Source organism: Vespa crabro, chromosome 9 (genome assembly GCF_910589235.1).
Source record: "Vespa crabro chromosome 9, iyVesCrab1.2, whole genome shotgun sequence".
NCBI classification, from domain to species: Eukaryota; Metazoa; Arthropoda; class Insecta; order Hymenoptera; family Vespidae; genus Vespa; species Vespa crabro.
Genome location: NC_060963.1, coordinates 5,828,103 through 5,844,935, shown reverse-complemented (window position 1 = coordinate 5,844,935; position 16,833 = coordinate 5,828,103). Strand labels below are relative to the sequence as shown.

Below are 16,833 nucleotides of genomic sequence, written 5' to 3'. Positions count from 1 at the left end.
CTCTGCAGTCTGCCTTAAAAGTAGTAATCAACTTCAAAGGAATAATCATTGACAGAGATTTATTCTCTTTTCAATCCTTCCCGAAATTTCTTCGATCATTTCCTTTTTTTTTTCTTCTTTCCTTTACATCTTTTCTTTCTTTTTTTTTTCCTTTTTTTATGTTCGTTCGAAAAGAAAGAAAAAGAACAAAAAGAAATAGAACCTCCCTTCACCCCAAGTCCCAACCCTTCGAAATATCTCTAAATAAATAACAACATGTGACTTCGACAAATTTCTTTTTCTTTTTTTTTTTCTTTTTTATCCTTAAAAAAATAATCGAAACTTAATATCAATCGCCTCGCATCAAAGACGATATACAAAAGATTATAAATACGATATATAACAAATTTTTGTCCTTTCTTTTTTTTTTAACACATTTGTATAACTCAAACGTTCGAAAGAAAATAAAAATTATATATTTTTCGATCGTATTTATCGCGTTTACTTAACATTCGTTTCGTATTTAAGGGATGATAACTCTTATACGCGAGAAGAGGGAACGAATGGAAAAGGGAAGATGGGGAAGGAGACGAATAAGAAGGCTGGAGGGAGGAAAGGAGGGGGATGGAATAAAATCGTAACGCGTTAAAGCGAAAGAAGATGCCTACATATAATGCAAAGGCAGACATCTTACAGAATTCATTTTCAATAAAGATTCGTCTGTAGCCTTGAGCGAGGGGTAGGAGAAGGTGTAGGAGAATGTGAGAAAAGAAGGACCAAAAGGAAAGAAAAAAAAGAAGGAGGAAAATAGAGAGGATATTGATGCGTCGAAAAGACGACGCTTATACTTCGAAGTTTCCTAATAAACCTACATTTAAAAATTGTGTCTTATCGTAAAATAATCCTTAATAATAATAATAATAATAATTTATCATTTTTGTTTTAATTATAATAAACTTTTATCATTCGTACGAGTTGATTCTTATTACGGATACTAATTATATATATATATATATTTTTTTTTTTTATTATCATTATATTAATTAACGCGAACAATTTTGTTTTCTTCCTTGTTTTCTTTTTTCTTTTATTTTTTTTTTTTTTTTATTTTGTTATCTAATAACGTAAATAAATCCTTTTTATTATATTCCTTTACAATATCATATTTCTTCCTTAAGATCTTATCTCTGTAACCCATGTAAAGAACCCTCGGCTTGAACGAAACGAAATGACTCGTACGGTCATAACCTGTCTTTAACCTTTCTGCTATAGTATAGATAAGTGTTTATTGAGTATAATCGTGAAAAAAAATAAGAATATATATATATATGTATGTATATAAATATAATAATAAAAAAATATATATATATTATATGATCATGTAGTGAAAAAAATTAATGTTTCGGCATATGTAAAATAAGTTATATATTATATAATATATATATATATATATATCATATATTTATTGTATGATATAGATCAATCCTATATAATCCATAATAGTTGAAATTATTTCTAACGGAATAAGAGAAATAAATCTAAAAATATAATCAAACTACGATAATAAGAAATAATATATTTTTGAAGATATCTCGTCGATTATACAACTCTCTTGTTTCCTCCTATCTCCCAATAAGTTTGTAATTGTTACATTGGTTTCTCTTGTGTGTTCTCATTCAACGATAAGCACGCTTCATCGTCTATTAGTCGTACTCGAATTACGGTCAAACGGATACCGCCTCGGGTACTCATAGTAGTAACTCCGCGATCAAAGGACGCGTCGATTCGAGCTTCGCCGCGAGTGCGATCTTCACGTACGACTGGAGCTTAAAATACACCCTCGTTTCCTCTAACTATCCTTTGAAAACGAACGTCGAATGTCGAACTAATATGCTTTCAGTAATTAATCGGAAACGATATCGACCAGATAATTTGTTGATCGGTTTTTTTGATCGATGTAAAAACGATTAAAAAAAAAAAAAAGGAAGAATAAATTTCAACCTTGTCTTGTAATTTTCTGTATTATCGTACAATTAAAGTTATACAGAATGATGTCAAAAATCATTTATTTGTTTCTTCTTGGCTGTAAAATTTGTAAAAATAATTGGTAGCACGTAATATTAATTAGAAAATTATTTACTATATTTATTATATGGTTAGTTTTATTTTTTTTTTTAATTAGGTTGGAATAATTACATCTATGGGTGACAGATCGTTCATTTTTTTCAATAATATTGTGTTTTCTCTAACTTTCGTGATATTGACCAATCGTATGGCTATCATCAGGTTCAAGGGAAAATATATGAACATCTATGATCTTTACCTATGATATACTATGATACTTGATCGCAATGATCTTTAAATCATATTGTATAAAATTAATAAATATCTATTTATTATATATTTATTACCATTATTTATATTTGTTATAATTTACATATTAATTTATCGTCACTTATGCTAAATTCTGTTCTATTATTTATTTTTAATCATTTAATATATCTCAATGCTTATTGATATTTAAGAAATGATTATAATTTATTTCTAATTATATTTTATTTTAGACAAATATTTAGACAAATATTTTAGACAAATGAAATAGAAATTTTTATCGGTATATAATAATCTTTCGTCATTTCTCGTGTTATCATATTACTAGTTATAAACATATATCGAATATATGAAATATTTTTTAAGGGATAACCGAGGAAGTTCGTACGCTCGATGTCACCCTCTCATTTTTCATTAGACACGCGTAGTAAATGATCGATACCGAAGCGTAGAGGAGAATCGGAGCGTCCGCGACGTCTCGGCGCCGTTGAATCTTACCTTCCCCTATTTCTTTACTTCTCCCTCTAACATTATGCTTTATCCTTCATCCTTGGCGCCTTTCGAATTTACTTCTTCCGACGTGCCGCTTAGGGATTTTCGATTTATCCTATCTCAGATTTGTAAGTTCCTAAATAAAGATTACACGTCGGATGTGCCTTTGCGAATCTTATTTTCTTTTTCTTTTCTTTGTTCTTTTTTTTCTTTTTTTTCTTTATTTAATAAAACATAGTAACAATAACTTCAACATTATCTGTGACAAATAAGATCACATACATGAATAAATCCATTCCAAACTGAACATTTAAATATTATAATTTCACTGTATTACAAAGAGGATAAGAAATTGTTGCAACGTCATTTAAAAACAAGAAATGGAATGATACAAAAATTTCTTTGTTCAATATTATTTTATTAAAATATCAAGGTCATCGTTATCTTCCCTTTTTTCTTTCTTCTTTCTAAGAAATAGCATATACATTTATTACCGTCGTACAATAACTCATAAAGATACTGATTCAAATGGTACACAATTTTTCAAACGAAAAAGAATCATCAATTGCATTGAAAAAAAAAAAAAAATAAAAAGAAAAATGAAATTATAATATATGCAATTTATTCTCGCTAGAGTTCTTCAAAAGGATACTCGCTAGCGAGTTATTCTCGCGCGATGAAAAAAAAAGAATGATGAAAGAGAAAAAAGAGAAAGAGAGAGAGAGAGAGAAAGAGGGAGAGAGAAGGAGAAAGAGACAATTTGATGAAACGTCGGGATCCGTCAGACGAATGTACGTGTTCGTTCTCTTCTTCAAAAGGGGAAGGTTTTACAGGAGGCAAACGTTAGATATGTCGACGGTGAGTCGCGTAAACGCAAAGGGATAGAGAGGAGGGTTGAAAGAAGTGAAGACGAATAGGAAGACGAAGAAGAGAAGTAGAGGAGGATATCTTCTTGCAAAGTGGCATGTAAATTGCTCGCACGTACATTAGTCATCATCGTTCCTCGCAGCCCTCACCTCAACTTTCTCCGAGACAAGTACCTCTTGCCCTCCGCTCTCTCTCTCTCTCTCTCTCTCTCTCTCTCTTTCTCTCTCTCTTCTCATCCTTATCCTCCTCTTCCTTGCATCTCCAACCCCTCTCGTGGACCGTTTGTCTCTTTCAGTTTCTCTTTACCAAAGGTTCTGCCTCCTCTAGGCTCCTCTTTAACTTTCCCCAGATATAAATTCTACAGTTAAGAGAGAAAGAGATAGAGAGAGATAGATAGAGAGAGAGAGAGAGAGAGAGACAAGTGGTAGAAGGAATTGCTCGCAAGTCGAATCGGAGAAGCTTGCCGCTGAAATTCTATCTCGCACCGATCGTCTCCGATGTCAGAGAGACATGCGAATGAGAAAAGAGCTCACGGATCTCACCTTCTTACATACCCGCTCCGCCTCCCCCCTCTACCTCTTTTCCTATGTCTACTTTGCAATGGTAAACGCAACCAATGGAATTTTCATTAAACGTAAAACGATTTACAGTAATATTTTTCATATACGAATTCTTATAGATATATATATATATAACGTTTCTAATTAAACTTACTTAATAAAAAATATGTTCTACTAAACTTTTTACGGAACATGCAACAAACTATAATAAGAAATAATTTAAAAGTACCTCTTTTCTTATTTACTGGACTAAACCAAAAAAAAAAACAAAAAAGAAAAAAGAAAAAGAAAATTTGGTGAAAATTATAGAATCTTACTAAAACTCTATAGCATTAATTTTATTCAACAAGTTTTGCATACATCATCGTGGAAGAACCGTTTTTGGTTGAAATTATTCGAGTAACGGATAATTATACGCTCACTTTTCCAACATCGTAAACTTGCACTCCCTTCGACCTTTCTAAATTCATTTCTCTAGAAAGTTCGAGCTTTAAGGGAGGGCGAATGTCGTTCAAAGAAGAACGTCGTGGCATAAAATTTTAATCCGCTTCAGGTTTTCTCTTCTTCTCCGACCCCTTCGAGAAGACGGATAAGAAGTTGCAAAGTGGCAAACAAAGAATATTAGAACGATTACGAAAAATCTTGCGGTTCTTATAGGCTCGTTGCTTCACGAATATATTCCGTTAGAAAAAAAAAAGAAAAGAAGAAAAAAATAAAAAAAAAAAAAGGAAAACGTAGAAACGAAAAATATACGATAAAATCATTTTCCTCGAATTCGTTTCGTAGAATTAGCGTGACTCGATTTATACTCGTTTAATGGTACGTATCGTACGATTGCATGATGTGTTTTAACTATAGAATAACGTATTTTATCAAAGTATACCAATCGTAGAACGCTTAACACGATCGATAATATACTTGGGATGGAAGAAATTTTTTTTTTTTTTTTATTAATTATTGTGTTTCTTTCTTTCTATTTTTCTTTGTTTGCGTTATGTTAGAGAAAGAAAAATTTCCTTCTCGATGACGTACCATGAACACGTGTCGTTTTAAATTGTTTTGAGACAAAACAAAATGTGAAACAAACGATGCTGATATGTTTGCGAATAGACAGTTTTTTTAAGGAATGAAATTTTGAAGAAAAATCGTGAGACGAATAGGGGAATGGATACATTTAAAATAATCAAATTCTAATATTTTCATCGTATTATTATCATCATATTATACAAGTATTATAATATATTATATATTATATTATACCTTCCTATAATACTCACTTTCAAAGTTTTCGTATGAATACAGTCTGAAAATTATGAAAGCATTCATATAACATGCTACTTTTAAAAACGCTATTTTTTATGGAACACAAAATCACGATATTTTTTATAATAAAATTAAAAATTAGTAAACTTAAAAAATTTTTATGATTTTCCTTTTTTTTATATAAATTTTTAATATTCTCGATTACATATTCGTCATATTGTTTATTCTTTCGTTTAATAATCTCAAATTATGAACGATCTTTAAACAATTCTTTTTCATATCTTTTGATACAGATTGTCAACATTTTTTATATTACTTTTGTGACATTCATCAACGCGATACAAATTGTCGTTTTATTAAATAATTTTCTACCATATCATCTTTCTCAGATATACACATTTATGTTGATTCTTCAATCCAAAATAATAGAAGAAAATTTTGCCTAATTAATCCCATGTCGCATAAAAATGAAAAAAAAAAAAAATACTTCATTATACGACTATAATAACAACAGAATCATCTTTTTCAACGACTTGGATCACCCTTGCGAATTTGCAAAATTCTCCTGAGAGGGAGAACGTAAATCGCTCTAATCGATTCGAAAGACAGAGAAAGAGAAAGAGAGAGAAAGAGAGATAAAGAGAGACAAGTAATGACTAATGACCGAGGTACATTTAGGGGTTGGACCACATTGCCATCGCGGTTTACGACGATGCGCCCGAGTAGTACATAACTTTGCACTTTGAAACGGAACGTTTCAGCCTATGGAGGAAACGATCGTTGGGCTTTCGTTCTACGAACGGATCGTTTCCCCTTGCAAAATGGCTAATACCTCGATAGCACGCTAAATAACCTTCGCGAACGATCTTTCGTATATCTAACCGCAAAAAAGAACCCCCCCTTAAACAAGTAACGAATAATCCGAATCTAATCCAAATAAATAAATATATATGGTATAACGGTATATTACGATAAAATACATAATAAATTTTGTAAATGAACGGAAGGGTGAAAAGTGAAAAATGAAAGAAAAAGCAAAAGAAAAGAAAGAAATAATAAACAACAAAATGTAAAATGTCGATTTTAGAGAAACGTAAAAATTTAAATAAAACGTCTTATTATTTTATCGCAAATTAAAAAACTTTACCAATGCTTTGCAATATATCGTAATGCAGAATATATTCGATGAATTATTATTGTTCGGTGATAAGTGTTTTCCTGCGGTCTACATGGGAAAAAAGAAAAAAAAAAAAAAGAAAGAAAAAATATAAAAAGAGAACAACGATATAGAGGACGTGTGCCGCATTAACGATCGCCCCTTGTATTTTCCGCTCTCGAAACGGAAACGAGATTAAACGGGAACGATGCAACAGCGAGAAATTTAATAAACGCGCTCGATCAACGGCCGAGCTGTAAATAATCAAGCTCTTCCCTTGGTGAAAGCGAAAACTTATCGTTTCGCCGCATCGCCGCCGTATCGTGTTACTCCGTTAATTGCTTCGTTTTCGATATAATAAGAGGATAATTTCGTTGACCTCTTTTTTTTCGGATAGATAAGCACGTTTTTTGCTTTGATAAAAACAGGGTCAACGATTTAATATATTTTCTATTTCGTAAGAATCACTTGCAAACTCTGCATGTTTAATTACGAAAATTAAATATTATTAAAAGAAAAGAAAATCATTCGTTAATAAGTATGAAATATTTGTCGCGACAATATATTATGGATAAAATATCCAACGTGTCGTATATATATATATATACATGGAGTGTCCGAAAAATTGATCGCCTCATTTGTTTGCCGAGCAGCTTTGAAACCGGTAGCACGAGATGACGACCATGCAAACTGTGTTTGACAAATAAGAATTTAATTTTTCTTTTTTCCTTTTTTTTGCATTTTATATATTTGCCAATGACGTTTAAAAATCGTCCAATTAGGGAAAATTGTATCTATATCGATGATAATCCCGATAGAAAAAAAATTGCTAAATTTATTAATAGAAACTATTTGTGAAAAATTGTTAGAGATATAAAAATTTATTGAAAGGTATAAAATTTGAGATTTAAGAAAAGTTCGTCTTATCGTTTAGACGATAAAATATTGTATTATATTATCACTATTATTATTATTATTATTATTATCATCATTATTTATTAATGTAACAAATAACGTTAGAACGCATTTTTTTGTCCATCATATTATTAACTCACAAATCATTATTATAAACTTCATCATTATTAAAACAAATTATTATTATTATTATTATAAAGTTATTCTAAACTATGAGATTCCACATTATATATATATACGACTTAGGACTCTTTTTTTACCTTCTTTTTTCCAATTTTTTATTTACAGCATTTGAAATGCTAAATTCACCGAGAACCCCTAGCGACCCTACGGCTTTTTATCGAAGGGTCGTGCTTGAGAGTCTTTAATTAATGGCGTACCAGAGATGCGCGCACACGTTTATATCCGTAACGTCCCGTGTGAGCCACGAATTATTTTCCACTGAGGAAACAAAAGGCGAAGGGTCCATCTCGTCGAGACACGCCTCCGCACCCCTCTCCCTCCACGCACCACCCGCACCCCCTGATGGTCGCGGTTTGTCCACGGAAATGTTCCGACTTCTATGATTGCTCACCGATAAATGAATTACCAATGTACGCACACCATTTACATACACTAAAAATAATCACTGAAATATTCGAATGTTTCTTTTATAAATTCGAACAAAAGAAAAAATTCTGAATTTGTCGAGTAGACGTCAAAAAAAGTTCAAACAAAAGTTTCAATATATGTACGTTCGTAACAGCGATAAAAAATACGTACCTTTATATTTCATTTTAAATAGACCTTTTTTTTTAATATTTTAATTGAAAATAAACGCGAAAAAATTACTTTTTGATTTTTTTCTTTTTTTTCTTTTTTTTTTCTTTTTTTTTAACTTTGACAACATGACCAAATTTGCAAAATCTTTTTTTTTTCTAAAACTCTTGACAAGAATTTTTTCAAAATTCTCATTTTGTATTTTTTATCATTACTAGAAACAAACAAAAATGATTTATTTTTTCTATAAAATCATATGATATTTATAAATATAAAATAGGTACATATATAATTTATATGTGTATATGTATATATATATATATATATATATATATATATATATATATTAATCAAAATTTATTTACTATTATTTCCAGTACAGTTGGAATATTAAAAAGAGTTCGACAATCATTAATTCAAAAAAAAGTATAAGTCTGGATTATTCCAGAGGAAGAAATTTTCGAACATTTCTTATAACTTCGATAATAAATCATAAATATTTTTAAAAGTGTATATCTTTTAAATAAAACATTTTCGAAGATAACTTTATATGAAAATATTTTCATCTATTTGATCTCAATAATACAATAGTATAAGTATTGATCCCATACTTTTTATAGATCATATATATTATATATGATCTATAGAAAGTAACTTTTTGATCCTTTTAACATCTACGTTTACACTATTTCTCTCCAATAGTTAACGAATATTTGCGATTAAATGTAGAAAATAATTCTTTAGAAAAATAACGCTCTAAGGCACGTGCGTAACGCCTTAGCGCGAGCTTGGCTTCGTGGCAATTAGTATGCATCCGGTAGAGCTTAGGGATCGTGCGCGGGGGTTTTCGAATAATCCTGCGTGATCTACGCGCGTTTCCGATAGCCATACAACGCATACCCGTTGCTGAACGTTACAAAGCCAACCCACCATCATAGTCCTTTCAATAATTTCCCTTACTCTTATTGAGGGGAGTAAGGGGAAGCAAGCTTTATTTGTTTTCCTGTAATATCGATCGAGCATATTGCCGTAGCCAGGCAAATTCAACTATCATTTTTCTTTCGCTTTTTTATTTTCTTCTTTCATTTTTTTTTCTTTGTCCGTAATAAATAACTTTTCATTCGATCGATTATTATTTTATCTATACGATATCTAAATTATAAAATTATTTTTACAAAGTACGTTCTATTCGTATATAATTTATTACTATCACTCGGTTATGATTATGCTATATTATTATTATTATTATTATTATTATTATTATTATTATTATTATTATTATTATTATTATTGTTATTATTTTCTTATCGAGAAAAGTGTTCGAAATCAGACCCATCTTTTCTCCCTTATCGAACTCCCTCCCTCCTTACCACCCAAAATTCTGTCGTATCTGTAGATCTTCAGATAACAAATTAGACAATCTTTTTACCATTAAAAGAATTCATTGTAACGTTAACATAAAGAAAGTTAGACGATTGATAATTCCTACTTTCCTTATTCTGTTAATGTTATTATAGTTTTTGTTGTTGCATTATTATTACCACACAATCTTGCTTTTAACTTTTTAATAAAACAAATCTGTTATATCGCGTTGCTATGTATTGAAATTATAATTTTCTTTTATTTTATTGATTTATTTTTTTTTTTAATCAAAAAACGAATAATTAATTTGAAAACGAAAAAAAAAAGAAAGAACCGACCGATTTATTCAACCTCCTAGTTATCAATACGAAGTAATAGTTACGACTAAATCGTTGCACAAATGATCGGCCAGGGATGGTTTTGGGATCGAAAAGGGAATGTCATGCAAATTCCGGACTCTCCGAAATTGCGTTCGGTGGCATCAACGTTCATCCGGCATTCCAGCTTTAGCTTCTATGTATCGATAAGCGGAGAAAAGAGAGCAAGAGGGAACTCTGCTTTCATTCACGATGAAGCTTCTCCTGATGGCAAAGCTTTCCAATAAACGAGCCGATCTCCGCTTTGTGACTACGAGAAGATGGATAAGGGTGCTTCCTTCGTCTCTTCATCTTTATCTCTCTATCTCATTCTCTCTTACTTTCTCACTCAATCTCTTTCACTCTCTCACTCTCATCCTGTCCTCGTTTAGTAAGGACTCCTACCGAAAAGGTAAGATCCTTTGGTCGGGCATATTAAATCGTTTGCTTCCAAACGTCGGCCTACTTCATTGAAAATCCTTCATTGACAATGAAACTGATATTGGCAAACATTTAATTAATTTTATCAAATATCTCGTCTGATATTTTCTCTTTAAAATTGATACCACGATTCTATTCATATAGAATAATATATTATCTATATCAATTATTTTTTAATTCTCAAACGTCTCGTTTTCGATATTAATTAAATAACAAAGAAGAATTTGTTCGATTAAACAAATAAAAAGATATATATATATATATATATATATATATATATATATACGTAATAATTATATACATACGTGTTAATTAATTTGATAATTTTTAAGATAATATAAAAATATTATATTATATTCTCTAATCAAAACTACTTCACGTTCGTAGAAAACGTTTTAATAAATATTTACTCTACGTGTACGTTTTAATAAATATTTTCGTTGCGAGGATCTCTATATTTTCTAATTTCTTTTTATACAAAATCAGTTTGAAATACGGTATAAAAATAAAAATAGAAAAAGAAAATAATCAATAAAAGAACATACGGTATCCCGTACGTTCGGTATGGTCGAGCAACCCTTCCCATCGTCGAATAACCGTTCTCGCCGCTAATTAATTAAATTGCACGACCTCAGCCCCACCCCCGAAATCCACCAACCGCCCCCACATCCCTCCTTCTCCCAGAAATCTCCCAACCTCCCTTTCCACCAAAACGAGCCGTCTCACACGAGTTTGCCTATCGTCGCCACCAACGTCCCTTATACCACTTTACCATGAGCAAAGCCAATGCTCGTGTCGGTTTAAGTTTTATTAGCTTCATGATTACCAAGAGAACTCTCGTTAACGATCGAAATCCTTTAGTAATTAAAATCTTAGTTATACCCTCACTGAACGTTTTTAACTTCCAAATTACGGTATATCGGATCGTAATCTTAAAAGTTATCTTAATAGCGAGTAATAATGTATAACCTTCATCGAAGGGTGAACCCTTCTTTAGATAGAAACCTAAGTCGTTTACAAATAAATAATAAATAATCTTTCCGGTATGATCGATCGTATAGTAAAACGAGTCCATAAAAAAAAGAAAAAAAAGAAATAAAAATGAAAAAAAAATGAAAAAAGAAAAAGGAAAGAAAAAAGTACGAGGAAAAGAAGAAAATTTACGCGACGGTATGTGATATCGTTCGTCGACTATACCTTTATAAACTATTCAAAAAATAATTTCAACGAAATATTCGAATTTTTAAAATATAGAGACCTATCTAAAACTGAATTATTACATTTGAAAACGCTTTGGTAATACGCGTACTTACTTTCAATGGGAACACAATTGAACAGCAATAATGTTAGAATTATGTCTATTCCAATAAAAACTTTTTACGTATCCTCTATCATGTTACCATTTTGTAAATATATATGAGTATCTATATGCATACTTACATACATACATACATACATACATATATACATACGAACATAAGCAGTTGGAAAGTATGATAGTGAGATGGGGATGGGGATGAGGGTGGGGGGAAGAGTAGAGAAGAAGGTTTAAGCGATTATCGTCCTAAAGAACGAAACGATCTTCCATTTGAATAGATTCAAATAAAAGAAGGATTATCCAAAAATCGTGTGGATCTGGATTGCTCCCTCCTCCATTTCTCTCACTCTCTCTCTCTCTCTCTCTCTCTCTCTCTCTCTCTCTCTCTCTCTCTCTCTCTCTCTCTCTCTCTCTCTCTCTCTCTCTCTCTCTCTCTCTCTCTCTCTCTCTCTCTCTCTCTCTGGATTCCTCGTCAATAACGACGGTAAAACGATCACACCTCCATAATCTCTACTTTTCCTTCTTTCCTCCCCTAGTGAACATTGTGATCGTCTAATAAATTCATAACTTCGATCTAGCCGTAATATCCTTTATGGATAATCCGCTTTATGGCTTTTTAAAACCGATTAGGGCTCGGGTTAACGCGGAAGCACGAACGAACAGGGAGAAGCAGCCCTTGAAAATTCTTCCACGCTCTCAAACGAAATTCTCTTCTCGAAAATACCGCTATCGTTAAGCCGATTTTACGCGAGACGCTCGCATTCTCGTTGTCCTCGGTCGGATTTGCCAAGAGATAGGGTCAACCGCGAATACTGGCTATTCCTTCGAGCTTTCAACGATAATAGAATCTTTTATATATAATATATACATATGTGTGTGTATGTATGTGCATGTGTATATGTGTCTTCAAGCGTAAAAATTATACAATACTTCGTATATAAATAATAGAAAACTTATTAGATTCCTTACGAAAACTTCATTAAATATGTTATTAAAATGTCCACAATGACAAATATTTACAATTAAATAAATAAAAATTTTCGATATAATAATACTATCTCGTCTTTTATAAAAACAAAATTATTTCAATTTACGTATGTACATACATACGTCCGAAGAAATGTTTATGGTATCGTAGTTAGTGGTATTCAAGGAGTTAAAATATCCGACCTCGTACTTACAATCCCCATTAGAAATAAATAGAATGCGACATATGACGTCATAAAAGCGTGTTTCCACCCCATTAAAAAACGATACAATGAATCACACTTTGCAGAGAATAGCGTGTTGAATTGTGATCGTTGGTAACGGTACCATCTTAACGATCGTATCACTGAACCGAACGGAATAATAATAATCGTTTCGACGAATGTTTCTGGAGATTAATAGTATTTTTTTGATTTTCTTTGTAATATCTCGAATATATCCTTATAAGATGATAATACTTTGAAACATTTTAATATGGTATAAAAAAAAAATTCAATTTACTTACATATATAAGTAAAAAGTGATAAAAATGTGTACGCTGCGATAATACTAACTGATATGAATTAATTACAAAGTCAATCTGATAAACAATCTGATAAATGTTTATTTTTATATATTTTATGTTAATAATACGAGGAATATTTTACTAAAAATAGATACTTGAAACCCATGTTATAATCATGATATAAATATTGTGAATATAAACCATAATATGTATAAACTGTGCGTGTATATATATATATATATATATATATATATATATATATATATATATATATGAAAAGCAATATTTATTATATTCACAGACATTTAAATAGCGAAATCTGTATGGAATAGAAGTTATAAACTTTCAAAAATTACATACAGTCACGAGATAAATATCTCTTTTGAAAAATGTCGTTCACTAATGCGGTAAATAACATAATTCGTTGACATTTTTTTTGATCAGTCGATAAATTCGAAAGTTCCTAGATAGGGTAAGTAGGTAGGTAGATAGGTATTATTCAGTCATAGTAAAGAGAATGCAAGAGAAATCGAAAAAAGGGTCCCCACTTTGTTCGAAAAAAAATGTGTAACGGCTGACGCAGGCTGGTAGAGTGGTTGTGGAGGGGCAACAAAGGGATGAGAGGGGTTTGAACGAAGAAGCACGTGAAAGAGAAAAGAGAGAGAGAGAGAGAGAGAGAGAGAGAGAGAGAGAGAGAGAGAAAGAAAGAAAGAACGAAAGAGAGAAAGAGAAAAATGAGATAGATAGAAAGAGGGGTGATCGACGCAGACGCAAACGCAGACGCAGTCGAGTGGCCGAAGAGAAGAGCGGCGACAGGCTCGGTTTAGAAGGGTCGCAGTGTGAGTCAGACTAGAGTGTCGAGGGTTGCCCTGAAATTCAGTCGGTCGGCAAAGATCGCGCGTGACGGACGCGTAGCTATCTTTCTGTCTCTCTCTTTCTCTCTTTCTCTCTCTTTCTCTCTCTCTCTTTCTTACTCACTCTTTTTTTCTCTCTCTCTCTCTCTATCCCTCTTTCTTTCGCTTTCTCTTTCTCTCTCTCTCTTATTCTCTATATATCTCTCTTACTCTCTTTCTTTCGAAAGTGAGGCGAGGATCGAGTCGAATGAAAAGGATCGTCGTCGTCGCGTGCGACATGTCGGCCGAGGAGAGCGAACGTCGTCTCACGAGTTGACAGGAGAGAAGAAAAGAAAAAGGAGAAATCAAAAAAATAAAAGGAGGAGAAGGAAGAAGAGAAGGAGGAGAAAGGAGAAGGAGGGGAGGAGGATGACGATGACGATGATGATGATGATGATGATGTCGAAGAAGAGACCGGCCTTGTAAAAAAAAAAATAGAAAAAGAAAGAAAAAAAAACTGCTCTTCCTTCTTACCAAACATTATTTTCTCGAATTTTTTCTCTCTTTGACAAACGTTTTTTATTGAAAAAAGAAAAAAGAAAGAAAAAAAAACGGAAAAAAGAAAAGAAAAAGACAAAAAAGAAAAAGAAAAAAGAACGTTGCCTTAAGTAGCGGCCTCTTCAGATTTGGCCGCTCATAATCGTATCTACCTCTCGAGAGAGCGTATACACAATATATGTATATTTTTTCTATCGTATTTTCTACTCGCTCGAAGGTTTAATAATTCGTTAGCTTGGAGGAGTGCGATAATAATAACCGATTAATATCAGAGATGCATTAGTATCACGTGCCAATATGCAATAATCCAATTAAATTAAAAATCGATCAAAAGGGAAATAAAAATTAAAGAGAGATAGTGGATTTTTTTCTTTTTCCATCGTGGAGAAAACAAAGGAGGATAGTGTTAGTGTATGTAGTGAGAAAGTTTGTCAAAGTGATAATAGTGGGAGGAGAACCAGCGCGTTCGGATTCTTGCGAACTCTCGCGAGAGGACTCGCCAGAGGACTCGCGAGAGGATTCGCAGAGAATCATCCCTTGTTCGGCAGGGTGGCCTCGCTAATACGACGCTGCCCAACGGCCGGAGGGCTCGGCGCACCCTCCGCCCGGGAATGTCCGCCCAACGACGAACCAACGACGACCAAAACGTCGACCGAAACGACGATCGAAACGACGACGAACAAGAACCCTCGGCGAAATTTTCTCACCGATGTGACACCGAGAAATCGTCGTTCCTTGATGGGCACTAGTCTCACCAAACAAAGTAGGGTGAGTGTCGTCGATGTCGTCGTCGTCGTCGTCATCGTCGTCGCCGCAGTCGTCGTCTACATCTTCGTCATTGTATTGTCGTCGTCTTCGTCGCTCATAATTTTACTTACTTTGATTCGACAAAGCAATCAATAACTTTTATACGTTTCTTTTATACGTTTTTTTTATACGTTTATTTTTCTTTTTTTCCCCCTATCGTATGACCCTTCGTCACAGAGATCTCTTCAATGATGTAATGAAAATAATGTTAAATCAATAGAGAAAATCTTTTGGGTAAAGATACTTCTAGATCAAGATATGTACCTATCCTTCGGTATATATGATATTACAACAACAAAACATCGAATTGATATGTGTATATATATATATATATATATATATATATATATATATATATATGTCTGTGTGTATAGTCTTTTATAAATAAGCATCGTTTTATTGTAATAAATTCTTTTACTCATGAATCAATCCAATAATTATCTTATATTTTGGATCCTTCGATAAATTAGATTTAATTGATTAATTTCATTTGAATCTGTAAACAATATGGAAAAACGTTCCAGATTTTATAAGGTTTCGATGTTCTTCGAAAACACAGATGTTCAATCTCATGTTTTTCCTTCGAAGATACATACATATATATTTTCCTTCGTGATACTACTTCTTGTACGATCTTATTAAAATATCTTGAACGCTCTGTGTTGTTGCATCTGTGTTATATCTCTTGAAGCAAACCGAAGGCACGGAAGGAATCGTTGAGGAAATTCACGAGTCATTTACACTCCTCGAGTAAAAGTTTGTTTGTTGATAGTTGTTCGTACTCACGAGAGAAATCCATTCACGAGACGGCGATGAACGAAGCATTCATACGTTCTCTCGTGCTATCTTTTAGATATATGTACGATGCTCTAACTAATGTTCTCTGTTTCTCAAAAATAATTTCAAAATAACAGATTGAATAATGAGAACACACATTTACGTCATAACTGTGCTACAAACATACATACATACATACATACATACATACATACATATATATATATATAAATGCATACTTTTTAAATATATTGAATACAATAGTACACTCATAAATTTACTTCTACGTTGTTTTGACAATTCAACATATTATTATTTATTCGAATACATACGTGCATTGTTTTTAATCCCATAACGTTATAAAAATTAATTAAATAACACTATGAAAACTTGATTGATCACTGAAAAAAAAAAGTTATAAACGAACTGTATTATGTCAATGTATGATTGCATTGTTAAAATCCCGATTTATAAACCAACCAAATATGATTATTATTTATCATATATCATAATCCGTTAATGAAATCCATGGAAAAAGAAATTTATTGCCATAGAAAAAAAAAGAAA

General features: G+C 32.1%; 1 protein-coding gene across 4 annotated transcripts in view; it reads left to right on the top strand.

Annotated features, from left to right (window-relative positions):
- Positions 1–16,833, top strand: part of LOC124426980 (serine-rich adhesin for platelets-like) — a 163,368-nt gene that overhangs the window by 125,148 nt on the left and 21,387 nt on the right. The window contains exon 1 of one of the 4 annotated variants that reach the window (XM_046969344.1): positions 14,132–15,450. The exons of the other annotated variants lie outside the window; for them this stretch is intronic. Coding sequence (XP_046825300.1) covers positions 15,421–15,450 — 30 coding nt within the window. The 5' untranslated portion in view covers positions 14,132–15,420. Of the gene's footprint in view, positions 1–14,131; positions 15,451–16,833 lie in introns of those variants that run through there. 4 annotated transcript variants of the gene reach the window in all.